This window comes from Tachypleus tridentatus, chromosome 13 (genome assembly GCF_004210375.1).
Source record: "Tachypleus tridentatus isolate NWPU-2018 chromosome 13, ASM421037v1, whole genome shotgun sequence".
Classification (NCBI taxonomy): Eukaryota; Metazoa; Arthropoda; class Merostomata; order Xiphosura; family Limulidae; genus Tachypleus; species Tachypleus tridentatus.
The window spans coordinates 198,281,807-198,299,249 of NC_134837.1; the positions used below are offsets into that span (position 1 = coordinate 198,281,807).

The following is a 17,443-nucleotide window of genomic DNA, read 5'->3' on the forward strand; positions in this document are numbered from 1 at the left end:
ATTTGACTGTAATTTATGCAGCAGAGTAGAAGTTGATATCAGTGACTGAAAAACATTTTATTATTATCTGCAGCATACAGTGCCAGTGGTTTATTTTAAAGCATATCATTAATTTTATTTTGAAGCAATGTCAAAGCTTTCCTTGATTTGCTGTTTCAGTTTGTATTGTGAAAGAATGAAAAATATACTGATATTGAAGTACCAGTAATTTACTGACAAGATTGTATAGATGAACAAGTTTTACTGTAGGTAGTCATGTAGAGTAATTTTAAGTAATTTGAAATTTTAATGGAATACATGCAGCAGAGCAGTAGTTGTTGATGTCAGTGACTGTACAAAATTTAATTTCTGAGGCATATCACTGATATCAGTAGTTTAATATTGAACCATATCAGTAGTTGAATTTTTAAGCAATGTCATAGCTTTCCTTCATATGCTGTTTTAGTTTGTATTGTCAATTTGTGAAAGAATGGAAAATTCACTGACATTAAGGTACCAGTATTATAATCACAAGATTGCGTAGATGAACAATTTGAACTGTAGGTAGTCATGATTAGTCAAAAGAGTAATTTTATGTGATTTGAAAATTGTATGGAATATATGCAGCAGAGAAGTAGTTATTGGCAATGATTGTAAAACATTTAATTGGCAGCATACCAGTAGTTGATGATGATGATGTTATTGATGACAATAAGGATAATAATGAAATGATTTGTATTTGAAATATTTACTGAGTTATTTTGGCTTTATTAACTCATATTACTAATATATTTTGATTTAGAAAAAAATTAAACTGAATAAATAGCAAATAAACAATCTTAAATTTCATTTATTTACTTTTTGTTTTATTTGTTAATTTTAGATATTTTGATATATCTTCTAAAAAATGAATGCAAATTAAAAGAATAAATCAATCTGCTAAAAACTGTAAATGAAAGTTATAGTTTTTATTAGTTTGATTTAGTCTTTTAATTTCCTTTTGTTATTTTATATGATATATATTGTGTACTTTTCCAACATTGCAATGTCAAAAAACATAAAGAAATTATGTCCCAGATTGCACCAAATCACACCAAATAGCATCCATTTTTTAAAAATTTCCCGGGCGCCAGGCTACATACCTTTTCCTCTTTTTTTCATAAATGTCATTGCATGCCTGCACTATAGCATTCAGTGATTTTGTTTTTAAATACTAAGATTTTGTTCTCCATTACTCTAATATTCCATGAATAAGTGTGTGTATAATATAAATTTACAGGTCGGAAAGGTGTTCTCGGAGAAAGTCAACATCCTGAAGCTTACAAGAAAACACAAAAATTTGAGCTTGACTCAACTTGTATCCCTGAAGTTTGGTGGGATGCTAAACCACCCACGAGGCCTATTTTTACAAAACATTTGGTTAACCAAGAAAGACTAATAGAAGGGCAAAATGTTCGTATTGAAGGTACTTTAGAGCCTATAGATGATGAGAAATTAAAGGTGGAATGGTTTAAAAACAGCAAAACTATAACACAAGGTGAGTTTACTTTCAGAATTCATAATTTTTTTTTTGTATTGAGAAACTTGTGTTTGAGAATGAAAATGAGGTGTTGACAAAATTTTCCAAAAATTAAACGAGCTTGGACACAGCTTGAAATTTATTTTTGATTATGTAAATTAAACTTATAAATATCAAACTATACAAGCAAATTGTGTCAAAATATATGTGTCAAATCTTCAGAAGTGAACACAAGTTTAAAAAACAATGAATATTTTTAATAAAATACAATAAAAAGTGCTTTGTGAATATATAATATAAATATTCACATCTACCAAAAACATTTATAGAAATTATGGCCTGCCTTTATTCTCACAAACTGATGTGATCAGAGCAAGACGCATGAAATGTATTTACATAAAGCAAGTCTTTATTTCTTTATTCCACACATCCATGCTTTTCTTGGCAGAGCTAAGTCACCAGATCTGTCCAGTTACTCATCAAAATCATAGTTTACAAATTTACTTTGCATGATATTTTCCTAAACTCGTGGTTTATGTTTTTATTTAAATGGTACCGAGCCTACTCAGTTGTTCCTCATGGGAAAGATGTGCAGTACAATCCACACATTCCAAGTGAATGTAAAGATAGAGAGGATGTAGTTTTAAAAAATATTCAGTTTTGTAAGCAACTCAACTCCTCATAATTTTTCATTGTCTGAAAGGCTACTATTTGGATGCACCATATTGAAATGATTGCAGTTTTTTTTTTACTAGTGATGGTATTTGTTTGGTTTTGTGAAGAAACAAATAACTTTAGTTGTTCCATATTAGAAGCAAAACATTGGGAATAATCCACTAGAAACATTGTCATAGAAACACTTCTCTTTGTTTTGTCAAGTTTTATCTTGGTGTATGTAATTAAAGTGTCTTAAAACTTTAACTTTGCTGCCAGTCTTTTTGTAAACTTTACATGACATTTCTGAGTAGCACTGGAAAACTGTGGAATGTTTAATATATTGGATTGTGTTAGATATACAGAGCTGTTCATTTAAGAGTTATTTAATTTATTTAATGATATAATATTTAATTATTATTCATTGTTCACCACAAGAGTGTTAAGTTAATTATTTTAAAAGCAATAATTATGTCAAGTTTTGTTAGTCAACTTTGTGCAGGTCATATCTGTAGTTTAATTGTTGTACTAGGCTTTTCTAATATTTTTGACACTCATTTCACTCAAAGCTTCTAAACTTTTCTTGCTATTTTTCAATATTGTTGTTGCTAGAGAGCTAGATTTTTCTGTTGCATGTTATAAATACACAAAGATATAGAAGTTAGTGAAATTAAAGTGAAGTTAGACTGTGTGGTTGTCAGTTAGCCTTAAAAGCCAGCAATTTTTAAAATGAAAATTTCACAGTCTGTATTATAATAACAGAGATAAAGAAGAGTAATTTTTCTTGTCAAAGGGTGTTCTAAAGTAATTGAACCCATCAGTGTGACTCTGACATAAAGAAGACAGTTATTTAAAGTTATAGATACAGCTATGGTAACCAACAGTTATCCTCATGATTTTGAAGTGTTTCAACTTCTGTATTGTAATAACAGAAATAGAGAAAAAAAATCTCTTTAATTGTACTTTTCAAGTAACTGAACCAATCTGCATGTAATTTTGATGAAAAAGGGAATTGTTTACAACTTTCAATTCAGCTATGGTAAATAATGTAATTGATAAAACTTAGTAGAATGGACAGCAACTGCCTGTTGTGGAGACACAAGTGTAGAGGACAATGTTTTGAAAGGTGGAAGAATTTCAAAACGTCGTCCTCTACAATTGTGTCTTCATAACAGGCAGTTGCTGTCCATTCTACAAAGTTTCATCATGAATACTCTGCCTAAACAATCCATCAAATAATAATGTAATTAATTTTATAGATATAATTAACTAATTTTTAATATATATTATTTTAAAACAAGTGGATTTGTAAAGAATTGCAGCTTCTATACAAACTTGACAGATTGCATGCTTTTTCATGCTGTGTTGATACTGGATACATTTCAAACCAATAATGTCTGAGTGACTAGAACATTATGCTCCTTTCCATCATCATTTACTAATGCTGTTAGAGTACTACATTCACAGCAGATCTTCTCTTGGAGATAGAAAAAAAATGGTGTTTGTTGTTATTTTAATTTATACAGGCACAAGAATAAGGTTGGCATTTGACTTTGGTCATGTAACTTTGGATATCTATGGAATAAGACCTGAAGATTCGGGTATCTACACCTGTAGAGCTGTGAATGAAGCAGGAGAGGCTGTATCAACTTGTACTATCAAGGTTGAAGGTAGATGTGTTGTTTTAGTTTAGTTAAAGACTATTATGATATCATGTTTCATGTTTATTAGAAGTGGTTTGAGTTATATTTCTTTAGATCAGCAAGACTGATGCTAGAAGTACTTCATGATGATGAGAAACCCATCTCAAGTAAGAATATATCGCAGAATGGCTGTTATAGATATTAACACTGTTAATAACAAAGCAGAGAACAATGTTTCAATCTTCTTGTCATCATCACAATGTTGTTTTCTGCTTTATTAGTAAAAGTGTTTATACCCATACCAGCCTTCTGAAATGTATTGATGCTAGAAATGTTACTAAAAGGAAAGGTTTATAGGATTTAAAATGATGAGCTTTGATTGGTCTAAGTTTTACAGTAAACTCAAACATGGTACGTACTGTGTAGTGTGAGGAGACTTATAAGAGTTATTCATCAATAAACAGAATTAAAAACAATTTTACATTGATTATTAGATAGTTAACATTATCATCAAATAATTTGAAAGATATGTTTTTTTAATAATAAAATGTGTACAAATCTTAGTACTGGCAGAGTGATTGATGTAGTTGGTTTACTTAGAAATATATTAATCAAAATTGATAAATCATACCACATGGACAATATTCCTGTATACTTATTTTTTACTGTTGGTTCAAACAGAATGTTTATAATATAGTAGAGTTTTGGATTTGAGAACTGGTAAGTTGGATTTAAATCTGTGTGATTCAACAAAATTGTTCATGTACTTTAAGTTGTGAATTATAAGAAGAATGAGTGGTACTGTGTTGCTGACCAGCTGCCTTACCTTAGGTCAGTTGTTCATAATTATGGATAGTAGTAAATAGTGTCAGTAGTTTTGACATAGGTACAAATGTACGTTATGATTAATAAATATTATCTTCTAAAGATTGTTTTGAGGGTGAAATGTTTAATTGGGCACAGATGAACATTATATTAATGTCTATAAAATGACATTATGTGAGATTTAAGCAACAACATATCAATTAAGTGTTTTATTAATCTAAGTAAACAGTAATTAAGAGTGAAGTATTAGGTTTCAAAATTTAAAAATAGATCAAGTTTATTGTCTTTAGTTAATAATTTGCAGTGGTAAATAACTATGTATTTATTACAACAGGTCCATGAGCATCAGCGTTTAATGTGTTTGATTATCTGCTACAGGTCGTGAAGCAGTCTTATCAGGAAGCCAACATCCAGGGAGTCTTCCAAAGATTCAACAGTTGGAAACTACTTTCAGGTCTGAACCTGAGTTTGTAGAGCCATCATATGAAAGCCCTGTATTTATCACACACCTAAACAACCTGGAGGTTCGAGAAGGAGAGCCAGCACACTTTCAGTGTCAAGTTGAACCGTCAAGAGATCCAACTCTCATCATCGACTTCTTGGTCAATGGGAAACCTCTCCCAGCAGGTAATCAAAGCCTTTGGAGAGAAGTACAATTTTCATGTGCCACTCTTTCTTGTCCCCACTTCTTTTTCTACCCTGTTTTCTTGCTGCAAAATTCCATCATGAAGTTTAGTATAATCAGAAAAGTATCTGAGCTACTGGATTTTAAAAAGATTTGGAGTAACATCTCAACTGGTACATTTTTAATCAAACACATTTTAAGTAAAACAAATGAAAGGATAATTCCCCTCTTCAGTGTTCTCCTTCTACATTTTATTTACTTATATAAAACTTACAGCTATTAATTTTTATCTATTCAATAATGCATTATAAAAATCACACAAAAAAGAAGTACAAGGGTACGTGACACTAAGGTTTAACCTTACTCAAGTAAACTGTTGTTAGTGGACTTTTTATATAAATTAAATGCTAATAGTTTTGATTTTTTTAACCTTTATGTTAATTGCACACAGTGGCACAGAAGTAAGTATATGGACTTATGACTTTAAAAACCAGGTTTCAGTATGTGTGGTGGTCATCCCATTGTGTAGCTTTGTGCTTAACAAACAAACAGAATATGCTAATCATCTTACATACCTCTTATGAATATTAAATACTTTACTTTCTGTTCTAAATAGGATAAAATAAAAGGAGTTTTTAAAGATTTCAGGAAATGATATTTCACACAAATTTGTTAGTTTATCTTTGGCAGTCATAATAACAAATTTGAACTTCATATGATCTCATTTTAACAATTAAAAATTTAGTCAAACTAGAAATTACAACAATGTTACCAGAACAAGAAGTTGGTTATTCAGGAAGGTTATCTGGGGAAAACATTTAACTCTCTTACCAGGGGCAGGTCGAAGAGTGCATGTTGCAATTTTATTTAGAGTTACACTCAACATTTAATTACGTTACTTTATTATCACAGTATACAAATAAACTTAGTATCATAATGTTATTAATCAATCTAATTTTAATATTATGTAACTTTAAGTTCTTAATTTTGTAAGTAAATCTTTTAAAAACTCCTCCGTCTCCACTAATGTGAAAATTGTAACATTTGCTCTCTAGTTCTTTCCTCTTCTTTAGTTTATTTACCATCCCTCTGAGAACTACACAGTTTAATGTAAATTACTCATTATAATGCAGTTGTTATTTAGGTAAAGTATAATTTTTATAGCCTTCAATCTTGTTTATTTATAGAATCATAAACTGGAAAAATCAGACCCACTTTACACAAATTACCACTAGTTCTCCCTGATATTTAATGCTATATTATTTATAGCCAATAGAAAGCCAAAGTTTTATTCTACTAAATGATGTATTGTATGACATTGACGGAAAATTGTTTCCTTTCCAGTTTGAACTATTACCATAGGAAACACATCAAGTTTAGGTTAATTTTTAATGGGTCTTACTGGATGGTTAGAAAGCCAGAAAAATTATGATAGTTATAGAACATTGTCTGCTTTTTGTATTTTATTATTGTGTGTTTCAGATGCATTATTTAATTAAATAAAAACAGTTATTTTGTGTAGTAGTGTCATTAGTATACAAAAGTAGGGTTAAGTTTCATCAGCAGTAAACAGCCAAAAACAAAAAAGACCCAGGTAAGCACTATGTTGTTTCTTTTGTGTATTCTTTATCTAATAAAAGTCACCCTAGGTGGGAATAAGAAGTGTGTGAGTTACAGGAATTAAATCAACAATGGTGGCCATACTGGTAGCATGGGTAAGAATTGTACAGCAAATATTCATTCATTAGTTAGTGAGGCCACAATTTTTGTTCAACTTGGGGCATGATGATATGAAACAAAATATGTGCCCTGAATAACTAATGAATAAATATTTGCTATACAATTTTTATCAATGCTGTAAGTGTAGCTACCATTTTGATTGTCTATTTTGATTTTATTCTTTAAGTTGCACACTCAGTATTTTTGAACCCACCTTTTTTCACACTTAAGATGTTTTGACTTGGTATAATGACTTTGTTATTATGTTACATATTGTAATCTATCTCAGATGAGTCTCCAATTTATTCACACGTTATGTGCTACAGTTTAAAATTGCTGGAAATTTGAACTTAGAAGTTTATTGAATGTCAACATGTGTCAGATTTATGATATTTACCAACAAGATTGATACCCACAATTTTTTTCTTAACACAAATATATTTTAATATACAATCAAAAATAGAATTTATAACATTGGTTATTACAAATAATAATTTATATACAAAAGTTTTTCAAACTTACAAACAATACTGATTCTTCTATCTGATCTGGAACTGAATCTTTTTATCAACAGTTCATGGAGAGTGAACTTATTCTATGTTGATACACTGGTACACTTCTCTTGATGGCTAGCTAGTTGCTTCACCAAGAAAAGTTTTTACTGATGACAATATCTAATGTCCTTGTAAAAAATATTAACATCTGAAGTTAATTCACTGAGGTTAAACAGTTTCTAATGCTCAAAATCAATAAATGTTCCTGGTCAAATATCTGTAGTTTCTTAATTAGTGAAGGTTTGTCATAATCATAGATTCTGAGGTTTATATATACTGACTGCAGCAAACCAATAATAATATTATTAAACTGTCTCCTGGCACATTGATTTATAAACTTTAGTTGAGGTTCTCAAAATTTCATTTGGCCCAACAATACTAGCAAATATGTGCATATATATATACACATTGTTGATTTTTCTGCACAACAAACTTCTACAAATATAGAGAACAGGTGGGACTTTTGCAATGCATATTTAACACTATAAGTTGCATACCTTTCTAAATATATATTTAACTAAAAGGAACATTGATATTAAATTAAAAATATACTAGTAAATCCATTACAGTGTCAATACACATTAACAAAACACAATAAATAAGAAAGTAACACTCGCCAGTAACCAACATTAGCTTTATGATCGCAACTCTTTCATTTGGAACATATCTTTACTTTACAGAACCAACCAGATTCTTTAAAATATTTGGTGGTAGTTATTCCTCTCTAAAACTGTTAATAGCTTCCTTCATAGTAACGCCATGGAATTTAGATTAATAGTGTGTTATCATCACCCCCATACAATTGGTACAGCCATATCAAGCATCATTATTTATGTCAATTGCTTAAGTTAATATCACATGATGCTTAATACTCTTTAGTAGGCCTGCCCTAGCCAGGTGGTTAGGGTACTCAATTTGCAATGTGACAGTTACAGACTAGAATCCCATTCCACCAAACATACTTACCCTTTCAGCTGTGGAGGTGTTATAATGTAACTGTCAGTCCCACTATTCATTGATAAAAGAGTAGCCCAGCATTTGACAATGGGTGGTGATGACTAGGTGTCTTTTCTCTAGTCTTTTACGACTGCTGATAGTCCTCATGTTGCTTTTCACAAAATTCAAAACAAACACTCCTTAGTTTGGATAATTTTAGAAAATTTAATCAACTTGTGTTGAAAGGTTGATAATGAGTAATCAATAATAACTGCCCACCTGTATGATTCTATTAAATTTGAGCTATAAACTGGTAATCTATTTTGATTCTCCCACCCAGTGATTGTATGTCCATATGTTCTTTTATCATACAGTTTTAATGTTCTAAATTAGCCATCTTTAATTTGAATGACAAAAACTAAAAATAGTCCACTTTTATTGTCAGGTGAAGCTATTGTAAAAATGTTAGACAATTGCTCTTGTAAATTTTTTGCATAGATATGCACAAAAGTTTCCATTAAATTTGAGTGGTTTTTGTTGACGAACTTTGTATATGTGGCTTATACCAAATGAGAATCCTAATTGTAAGTTGAGAAGATAAAACAGTGTATTGATTTGAAAAAATTCATAAACGTTAATATGTTTTTCTATCAAATAAAATTTTTATATTTTTTGTGTGGAGAAAAAGAATAGTAAGAAAATCAATCAGAGATGTTATATTTCAGAGACACAGAAGATGGAATGTTACTAAACTATTACTCATGTTAATAAAATACAATTTGTTCTGCAGAAGGTTGTTTTGGCTGAACAACCCACTACCATTTGTCTTGATTTATGGTTATAAAAGTAAATGAAATGTAAAATTTAGAAACATATTTAGTTTTTTACAACTTGTGTGGTGAGATAATTAGTTAAGCATGGTTCAAAAGGCAAAAAAATAATAAATATAAGTAGGAACAAATGTATCCTGTTATGAGTTTTAAGTGATATAGGATAAACAAATCCAGTCTTGTGTTACAATAGGAAATCATTTTAGAAAGAAAACAGGGTAATTTAGATTTTTTTTATTGTGGTTACGAGGTTGGTCAAATTGACTGATCTTGTTTAGAACTGAAGTGTAGAAAATAACAAAAAAATATAAAGTTGTACTGGAAAAAACCATTTGAAAGCCATATATAAAGTTTTAAGGATTAGTTAAATGAAGTCTGAGAATTTTTAGATGAAGAGAATTATTTTTAATCTTAACATGAAAATCACTTTATACACAAAGCAGTTAACACTTTTACTCCTTATATTCGTTGGGAAATGTTTAATGAAAATACTTCATTAAAAATTCGGATTTTTTTGTCTCCAAAGCTTGCACAATTTCATGAATATATATGTAAAACATATTAGAAATTATATCATGGAAGCTCTAAGGGGCAATTTGGTGCCATTAACTCAGACAAATTGACTGAGTCCATAGTGAGAAAGTTAATCCGAAATTCATAACATTTGCAAACATTTTTTTATGTTCCTTCCTGAAACTAATACGACTTATCAGTTAATACTTTAGTTTTTATTCAGGTTGATGTGCTAAGTTAGTGTTTTAATTCCCAGCTGAACTAAGTGAGACACAGTGCTTAAAGTACTGGGCTGTAGGTATGAAGTTTTGTGGTTTGTGCCATGTTGTCACCAATGAAAGGATAATAACTCCTTCTCTGTACTTTTGATTGCTGGATAGTTGGAATAATTAGAAGTAGTAATAATCAGTAATCCTAAATTTGAGTAGTTGATGGTATTTATTATATTAATTGACTTTATCTTAATTTTGATTATTGGATGTTAGATAAATAGAAACTAGTAATAATAAAAATAACTGATTTTAACTCGTTTATTTTTGATACATTAATCATAATTTTGAGTAATCAGTTATTTTATATGACCTATCAATACTTCAATTGGTATTCAGTTTTGTCGATTGATTGTTTTTTAATACTTAAAATCTGTTTAAAGTTTATTTCAGATGATTATTTCCAAGAAGAATTGTTTAAAAAAAGTTTAATTATAAAAATTGTTGTAATGTGGTGTTTATTTAAATGGTTGTACATCATTTGTATCTTATGTAGCCACCAAGTTCATGGTTAAAAATGATTTTGGTTTTGTCACACTGGATATTTCTCATGCCTACACTGGTGATGCTGGTGTTTACACGTGTCGAGCTACAAATAATAAGGGCCAGGCTGTCACCACAGGCTCACTCAAAGTCCATGGTTGGTATTAACTGAGTTATGAAATGCTTTACATTAGTGAATGAGTTTACTGGTTTATTATTTTGTTGTTTTTTAAAGTTTAAAATTTTTGAAGAGAAAAAATGACTCAGTGTTACAAATTTAGGGAATTTTTAAATGGCAATATGCTAATTTTAAGAACCACTAAAAGTTTATAAAAATTACAGTATGACTACTTGTTAGGTAGAGATGCTGTATTGGAGATACTGTGCTTAAAGATGTGCTAAATCTAATCATAGCTATGTTATAATATTTTCATTTATAAAATATGTGGCCACTGAGTGTTACTGATTTTTTAGTTGAATAAATAATTCAATGTAATGTTTTCTTAACAAGTGTGTAAGTTACTTCATTGATAAAATTTTCTACATGTAATGTTGCCCAACTCGTAAATAATTATTAATAGTATTATATAAGATTACATGATTTTTATTATTAACTTTGAACTCTGAACCAAGATGGGAAATGACCTCAAAATAATGGCCTTCTGTTGGTAAAAACCATACTGGATTCAGCATGGTGAATGGGAATGACCATGGTTTAACATTATTCAATACTAAATAATCAAACAAGAAGTGAAAGTTGCTTTTTACATTTTTAGTTTTTTGTTAACTTACCAATATTAAGTTGCATTGTTTATGGTTTATATTAAACCTTTCAAAACCACTCCCCTTTTAATTGATGTTCATTAAACTATTATAAACCTTTAATTAACACTTTTGTTGCATGTTAATATCATAAGTTCAAAGGGTAAAACATTATTTATTTGATAGTTACTTATGGTCAGTATGAGTTATTATAAACATCATTGTTTATATGATAGAATATAATTCATAATATATGAAAAAATGTTACTTAGTATGTTATGTGATATTCAGTATATTAACAATGACATACACATCATGTTTCACTTATGTAGTATTGAGTTGTACTGCTATATGTTCATGCTATACCTGTTAAAAGATAAGCCTATTTTGCCTGCATTTTTATGTTGGACAAACCATGTATGATTTACTTTTATTCATTTATGTCAACAAAGCAAGAAGCTGAGAGAGCTACATCTTTATATGAACACTGACTGAATGTGGAGTAATACTAATAAAAAATACTGAAATGAAACTTAACTACAGTTTATTCCCTCTTGTTAAAATAACACTTTAGCTCATATCATCCCATTCACCTAAGCTGTTACATAATTGTGTAATTTATCAGTTAGTTTACATATCTTAGATGAGTATCTGAGCTACTGAAAAACAACTTAACTAAATAAAGTATGTTGCACATTTCTTGCCAAAAATTACATTTGTTTTCTTTTTTGTCATGTTTATTATTTTAGCCAGTTATGCTGAAAATATTATCAGATTTAGGAACTTGGTTGATAACATATTGAAATTCTTATTTCAAGGACAATGATTAATTACACTTCAGAAAAAAATGATTTTTTCAGGTCAAATATTGTGGCTTATGCCTTTTTAAGGGTTACAACATCACACACAAGTACCAACTGATAATTAAAAACAATGCATTCAATAATTAAAAACTGATTGTTTCTGAAATATACATGGAATGTGCTAAGATGACTCATAGAAACTGTAAATTTGCAACAAAATAAAATCCAGAAACAATTATGTGAATCACTAGTTTTGTAATATATATATATGGTCATCATAACTTGTTAATTAAATATTATGAGAGACGTAACTTATTTTTTTATTTGGAAACTGATTGATTGAAAAAACAGACTTTTTTTATCTTGCATAAAACCAATACGTACCAACTTTTTAACCGACAAGTCACAAGAATTTCATTACACATTGGAATGGTTGTTATTTCACTTGTTTCTTTTTATACAGGTAAAGAAGATATCATCTATGGAACTCAACATCCTATGGGTCAAGTAGGTCTATCCAGAATACAAGAAGTGGAAGAAGCTTACCTCAGCAGATATCAGGTATTACCAGCATATTTATAACACTTTTCATTTATATTTTATAGGTTTACTTATTACTCTCTTTCCCTTATTAATCTGAGTTGATGGTCATTATTTTTTTTTTAATTTGGCCAGTGTTGTCTTTAATTTGAAACACACCACAAATCAGTTCTTTGCTGTCTTCATAGAAATGGAACAGGTTGTTTTTCTTCCTGATCTCTGTTGGTAGGTCAGCTGCTGTTGTTGTTGGAATGTCAAGTTGAGTGTCTTTAGGAGCAATAGCAACATTTGGAATAGATAGTATTGTTGGAGGAGTTGTGGACATACTATCAGTAGTTTTAGGCAATTATTGACATAGAAGTGTTGAACAGCATGTCCTACTTGAACAAGGTAAGCTAGTGGGCCATTAAGTTAAAGACTGTCTCCAGGTAGTTGTTTCAGATCACTTGGGAAGTTATAAAGGATGAACTTAATGCACAATTTGAATATCCTCAGTTTGTGTTGATTACAATTATACTTAACATTTCCTTGCTTGTTGCTGATAGTCATACCCAATTCATGCTTAACAAGGTCTAGACATGTTCTAAAATGATGTTTTAGGAACAGTTGAACTGGGAATTTTTTCCCTTTTTGCAAGTGTGATGGTGTTCTCATCTTATGAACTTCAGACAATAACCTTTATCTTGGTGATAACCCACCTTCTTTTGTTACAAATATTTGATTCATTGTCTGTACAAATCCATTTTGCAGCTCCATACATGATGCTCAGAGTCTCTTTCTCTAACTGCATAACTGTATCAGTAAGGATCATTGATTCATACAGAGTTGTTCACTCACATCCATCAGGCATGTTGTAGGAATTGCCTCTGCACCAAAGCTGCAACAGCATGTGCCAACCAGTAGTTTTAGATCATAGTGTCTTAACACTGTTTTTGATGTGAGTAGCTATTTCATTTTATTAAAAGCAGTCTTAGAATCACTGCTCCAGAATCTGGTTTTGCATAAGTTGTACTGTTAATGAATTCTGATAGATATGTTTGGTAGAAATTTTCTGCAACATTGCTCAGAAAACTATGAAGCCTTTATTATTAGTTGAATATAAACATTCAGAATCTGTCTTATGACCAATATGCATGTAATTTATTTTTTGAAGAACTGCTTTATCTTGCTGAGATGAATACCATTCTTTTCAATTTCTGTAGCATCTTGTTTTTTTTTTTTTTTTAAAGTTTTGTGTCAACTCTAACAGTTAATTCCATGTCATTAATGTAAAGCAGTATCTTATTAATGCCTTGTAGTATTTCTTTATTGGCTTTCTGGAAGATTGATGTATTCCATCTTAAAAGCTGTTGAGCCCTCATGTGTATGTTGATATTTCTTCAGTTTATCAACTACAATCATTTGGTGAAATGCCAGGGTAAGCTAAGTTTGAAGTGTTGACCTTCTGGCATTGTGGCAAAGTGGATACTGGTCAACATTAAATGTATCTTCCATCACTTATTTGTGTAGACATCAAGAGACTCATAGCAATTACAATTAATCCAATCAAAACAGAAGACCATTTGATCATTTTGCGAAAGTTAAGAGCTTACGGAACGTTACAATAGAAGTAAGTTGATTTTACACAAACTGTCCTTTAAATAATTATGCATCACTGTTTTATTACTTACCTTTGTTAAAATCATACAAACAGTACATTGGATACAGTCATGTACTCCTCTCTGTACCAACTTCATAACCTCCTCCTTCATATAAGACTTCATTAGATTCTTTTTATTGTCTTGTTCTGAAGAAAATCTGTATTTATACAGACACATTTTTTTAGTATTAATATTAGGAAAAGAGAACCTTATTAGAGAACTATACAGAATGACTACAATTCTAGCCCTCTCTACCTTGTTTCTTTATTTAAGATGCCATTAGAGGAAGCAGAACAAGAGTTCCCGAAACCTGTGTTTGTTGAACCATTACAAGCCAACTTTACTGTGAATGAGGGAGAAGGTCTACGACTTTACTGTCGCTATGAGCCATCTGCAGACCCTAAACTTGCTATTGAATGGTTCTTTAATGGGAAACCTTTAGAATTAGGTCAGTAGTAAAGGAATAGTTATGAAATATTTACCTTTGGAACAATTTTACGCTGTTTACAACACAATGATTAATAAGAAATCTATAGAGGTATAACAGAATGTCAAAGAACAATATGTTTATTTTGCATACAGCATCTCGCTTCACAAGCACCAGTGATTTTGGGCAAGTCACTCTAACAATATCCGATCTCTGGCCAAGAGACTGTGGCATCTATACTTGTCGTGCACATAACAAGAGAGGTGAAGCCTTCACCTCAACGACACTTCAATGTGTTGGTAGGTTTTTACTTAATATGCGATAGCATGTTGGTACGTTTTTTAATTTGCATGCAATATTATATTGGTAAGGTTTTTTTTAACTGGTATGTAAATGTATGTTGGTAAGTTTTAAGGTATTTTTTACAACAGTCAGTGTTTACAAACGTTTATATTCACTCCATGGTCAATAAAAATGTCTCTTTGTAAGGTCAAGGGAAAAAATTAAACTAATAATTCAGTATGATAAAAACTCTATAATCCAAGAACTTGGGAAAGATGGGCCTTTCTTCTTGAAGGGATAGAAGAAAAAAAGTCTGCCTTTTGAAAACATTCAGGTTATAAGCTTTTATCGTTTTCAATCCAGACCTCTTGAATGTACATATTTTTCTGACATTATGAACAAATAACCGAATAATGTAAAAAGGCTGGACATGGGTTTGTTCCTTTTTTATTTAAAACCATCTCTCTGTAATGGCAAAATGGGAAGAAGTTTAAATTGTATGGCAGGAAAATAGATTATTCAGGTTTTTATTATCTATTTTCAAGTATACTGTTATAAGGAAAAACCTATTGGAAAGTTTTGTTTCTATGGCTTTGGAACTGGCCAGAACATTTAGTAAACGATTTAATACCTGCCTCATTGACAACTGTAAATAAGTATTAACCATGCTAGTTTTATCACTTGTAAGAGCTTATTCCTGTTTTCATAATAGTTTAGTGTAAAATGAAGTTAAAAAATGATTATTTTATGTTTATATATAACCTGTATGTGTTCCTCATGTCAAATTCATGTGACTATGAATGTATATAATATTCAGAGGACCAAAAATGTGATATATAATTTCACATAATTTTAAAAAATGAATGTACAAGTTTATGGATTAACATTCCATATATCATTCTTAAAAAAATATATTTAAATGCTTGCACATAATTTTCCAACAAATAAAATTTAACTAAACAGAAGTATGTAATTTTCCAATATATGAAAGTTAATTAAACAGATGTATGTAATTTTCCAACAAATAAAATTTAATTAAACAGACGTATGTAATTTTCCAACAAATAAAATTTAATTAAACAGAAGTATGTAATTTTCCAACAAATAAACTTTAATTAAACAGACATAATTTTCCAACAAATAAACTTTAATTAAACAGAAGTATATAAGTTTGCAACAAATAAAATTTAATTAAACAGAAGTATGTAATTTTCCAACATATGAAAGTTAAACAAACGTATGTAATTTTCCAATATATGAAAGTTAATTAAACAGAAGTATGTAATTTTCCAACAAATAAAATTTAACTAAACAATAGTGTGTAATTTTCCAACATATAGAGTTTTACTGAAGGACATCATTTAATAGTCCAATAAATAAAATGTAACTAAACAAAATAAAAGTTAAGTAAACAAAGGGTGTAATTTTGCAATAAGTACACATTTTGTATTTAATTCCACTCCAATAGTGAAACAGTATCAGTTTATTGAAGAAATATATAATTTTACCACCATTTCAGTGTTTTACTGAAGAAATGTTATGTTCATTATCTAAACAGGGAAAAGCTTTATCTATGAAGGAACTCTTCATCCTGAAGGAGAAAAAGGACTGGAGAGGATCCAGGACCTGGAAGAGTCATTGGTCAGGCAATCTGAAAGAGTACTATTGGAAGAAGAAGGGCACCCACCTGTTTTTACATCTCAGTTCCAGAACTTAACTAATCTCAGTGAAGGAGACATTGCACACTTTGAGGCAACACTCACACCAGCAGGAGATCAAACTATGGTTGTGGAATGGTTCTTCAATGAGAAGCCACTTAAAGCTGGTGTGTGTGCCATATCATCATATATATATAATGCATAATATAAATATTAATCTTTTTCCTTACCAGATGTAGTAGGTTTTGAAAATTTTTCACATAACAATTAAATCAATTTTAACTCTACTCATTTTTCTGTGAAGTTTTGTTTGCTGTAATATAATAAACTCAAACCAGCAGTTAACCTTTTCTCTAAATTTTCTGAATCACAATTAATTCAATATTTTTTCTTAATTTTTGATGCTGTCTTGATAATGGTAAGTGTATTATCTAATTACAAAAGTTAAATCTGCCATGAATTATTCTAATTAACACCTTAGATAACCTGGTCTCATCATAAACTTATTTAACCTGAGACTGTGTCAGGTCAACTTTCCACTGAAGTCCTGTCTTACCTGAACCATTCTTATTTTTAAACAGTAAAGGTTAATCTCAGTGTTTCAAGTTTAATGTGACAAAAATGGATCAAAAGTTGTAGAAAATATCGTTGATTTGAGGTATCTTATAAAATATTTTGAAACATATTTTCATATAATTTGATGGTTTTTTTCATGTTCATGACATGTACATAGGTAGGTGACTATATCATTGTGCTAAAGAATGAAGTAGGGTATTGAATAA

At 30.0% G+C, this 17,443-nt stretch overlaps 1 protein-coding gene across 1 annotated transcript in view; it reads left to right on the forward strand.

The window, feature by feature from the left end:
* Positions 1 to 17,443, forward strand: part of LOC143236072 (titin-like) — a 162,224-nt gene that overhangs the window by 95,427 nt on the left and 49,354 nt on the right. Inside the window, 8 exon segments of the mRNA XM_076474339.1 lie at positions 1,259 to 1,516; positions 3,679 to 3,822; positions 4,999 to 5,247; positions 10,563 to 10,706; positions 12,578 to 12,675; positions 14,568 to 14,742; positions 14,877 to 15,020; positions 16,562 to 16,828. Of these exon segments, the coding sequence (XP_076330454.1) occupies positions 1,259 to 1,516; positions 3,679 to 3,822; positions 4,999 to 5,247; positions 10,563 to 10,706; positions 12,578 to 12,675; positions 14,568 to 14,742; positions 14,877 to 15,020; positions 16,562 to 16,828 (1,479 nt within the window).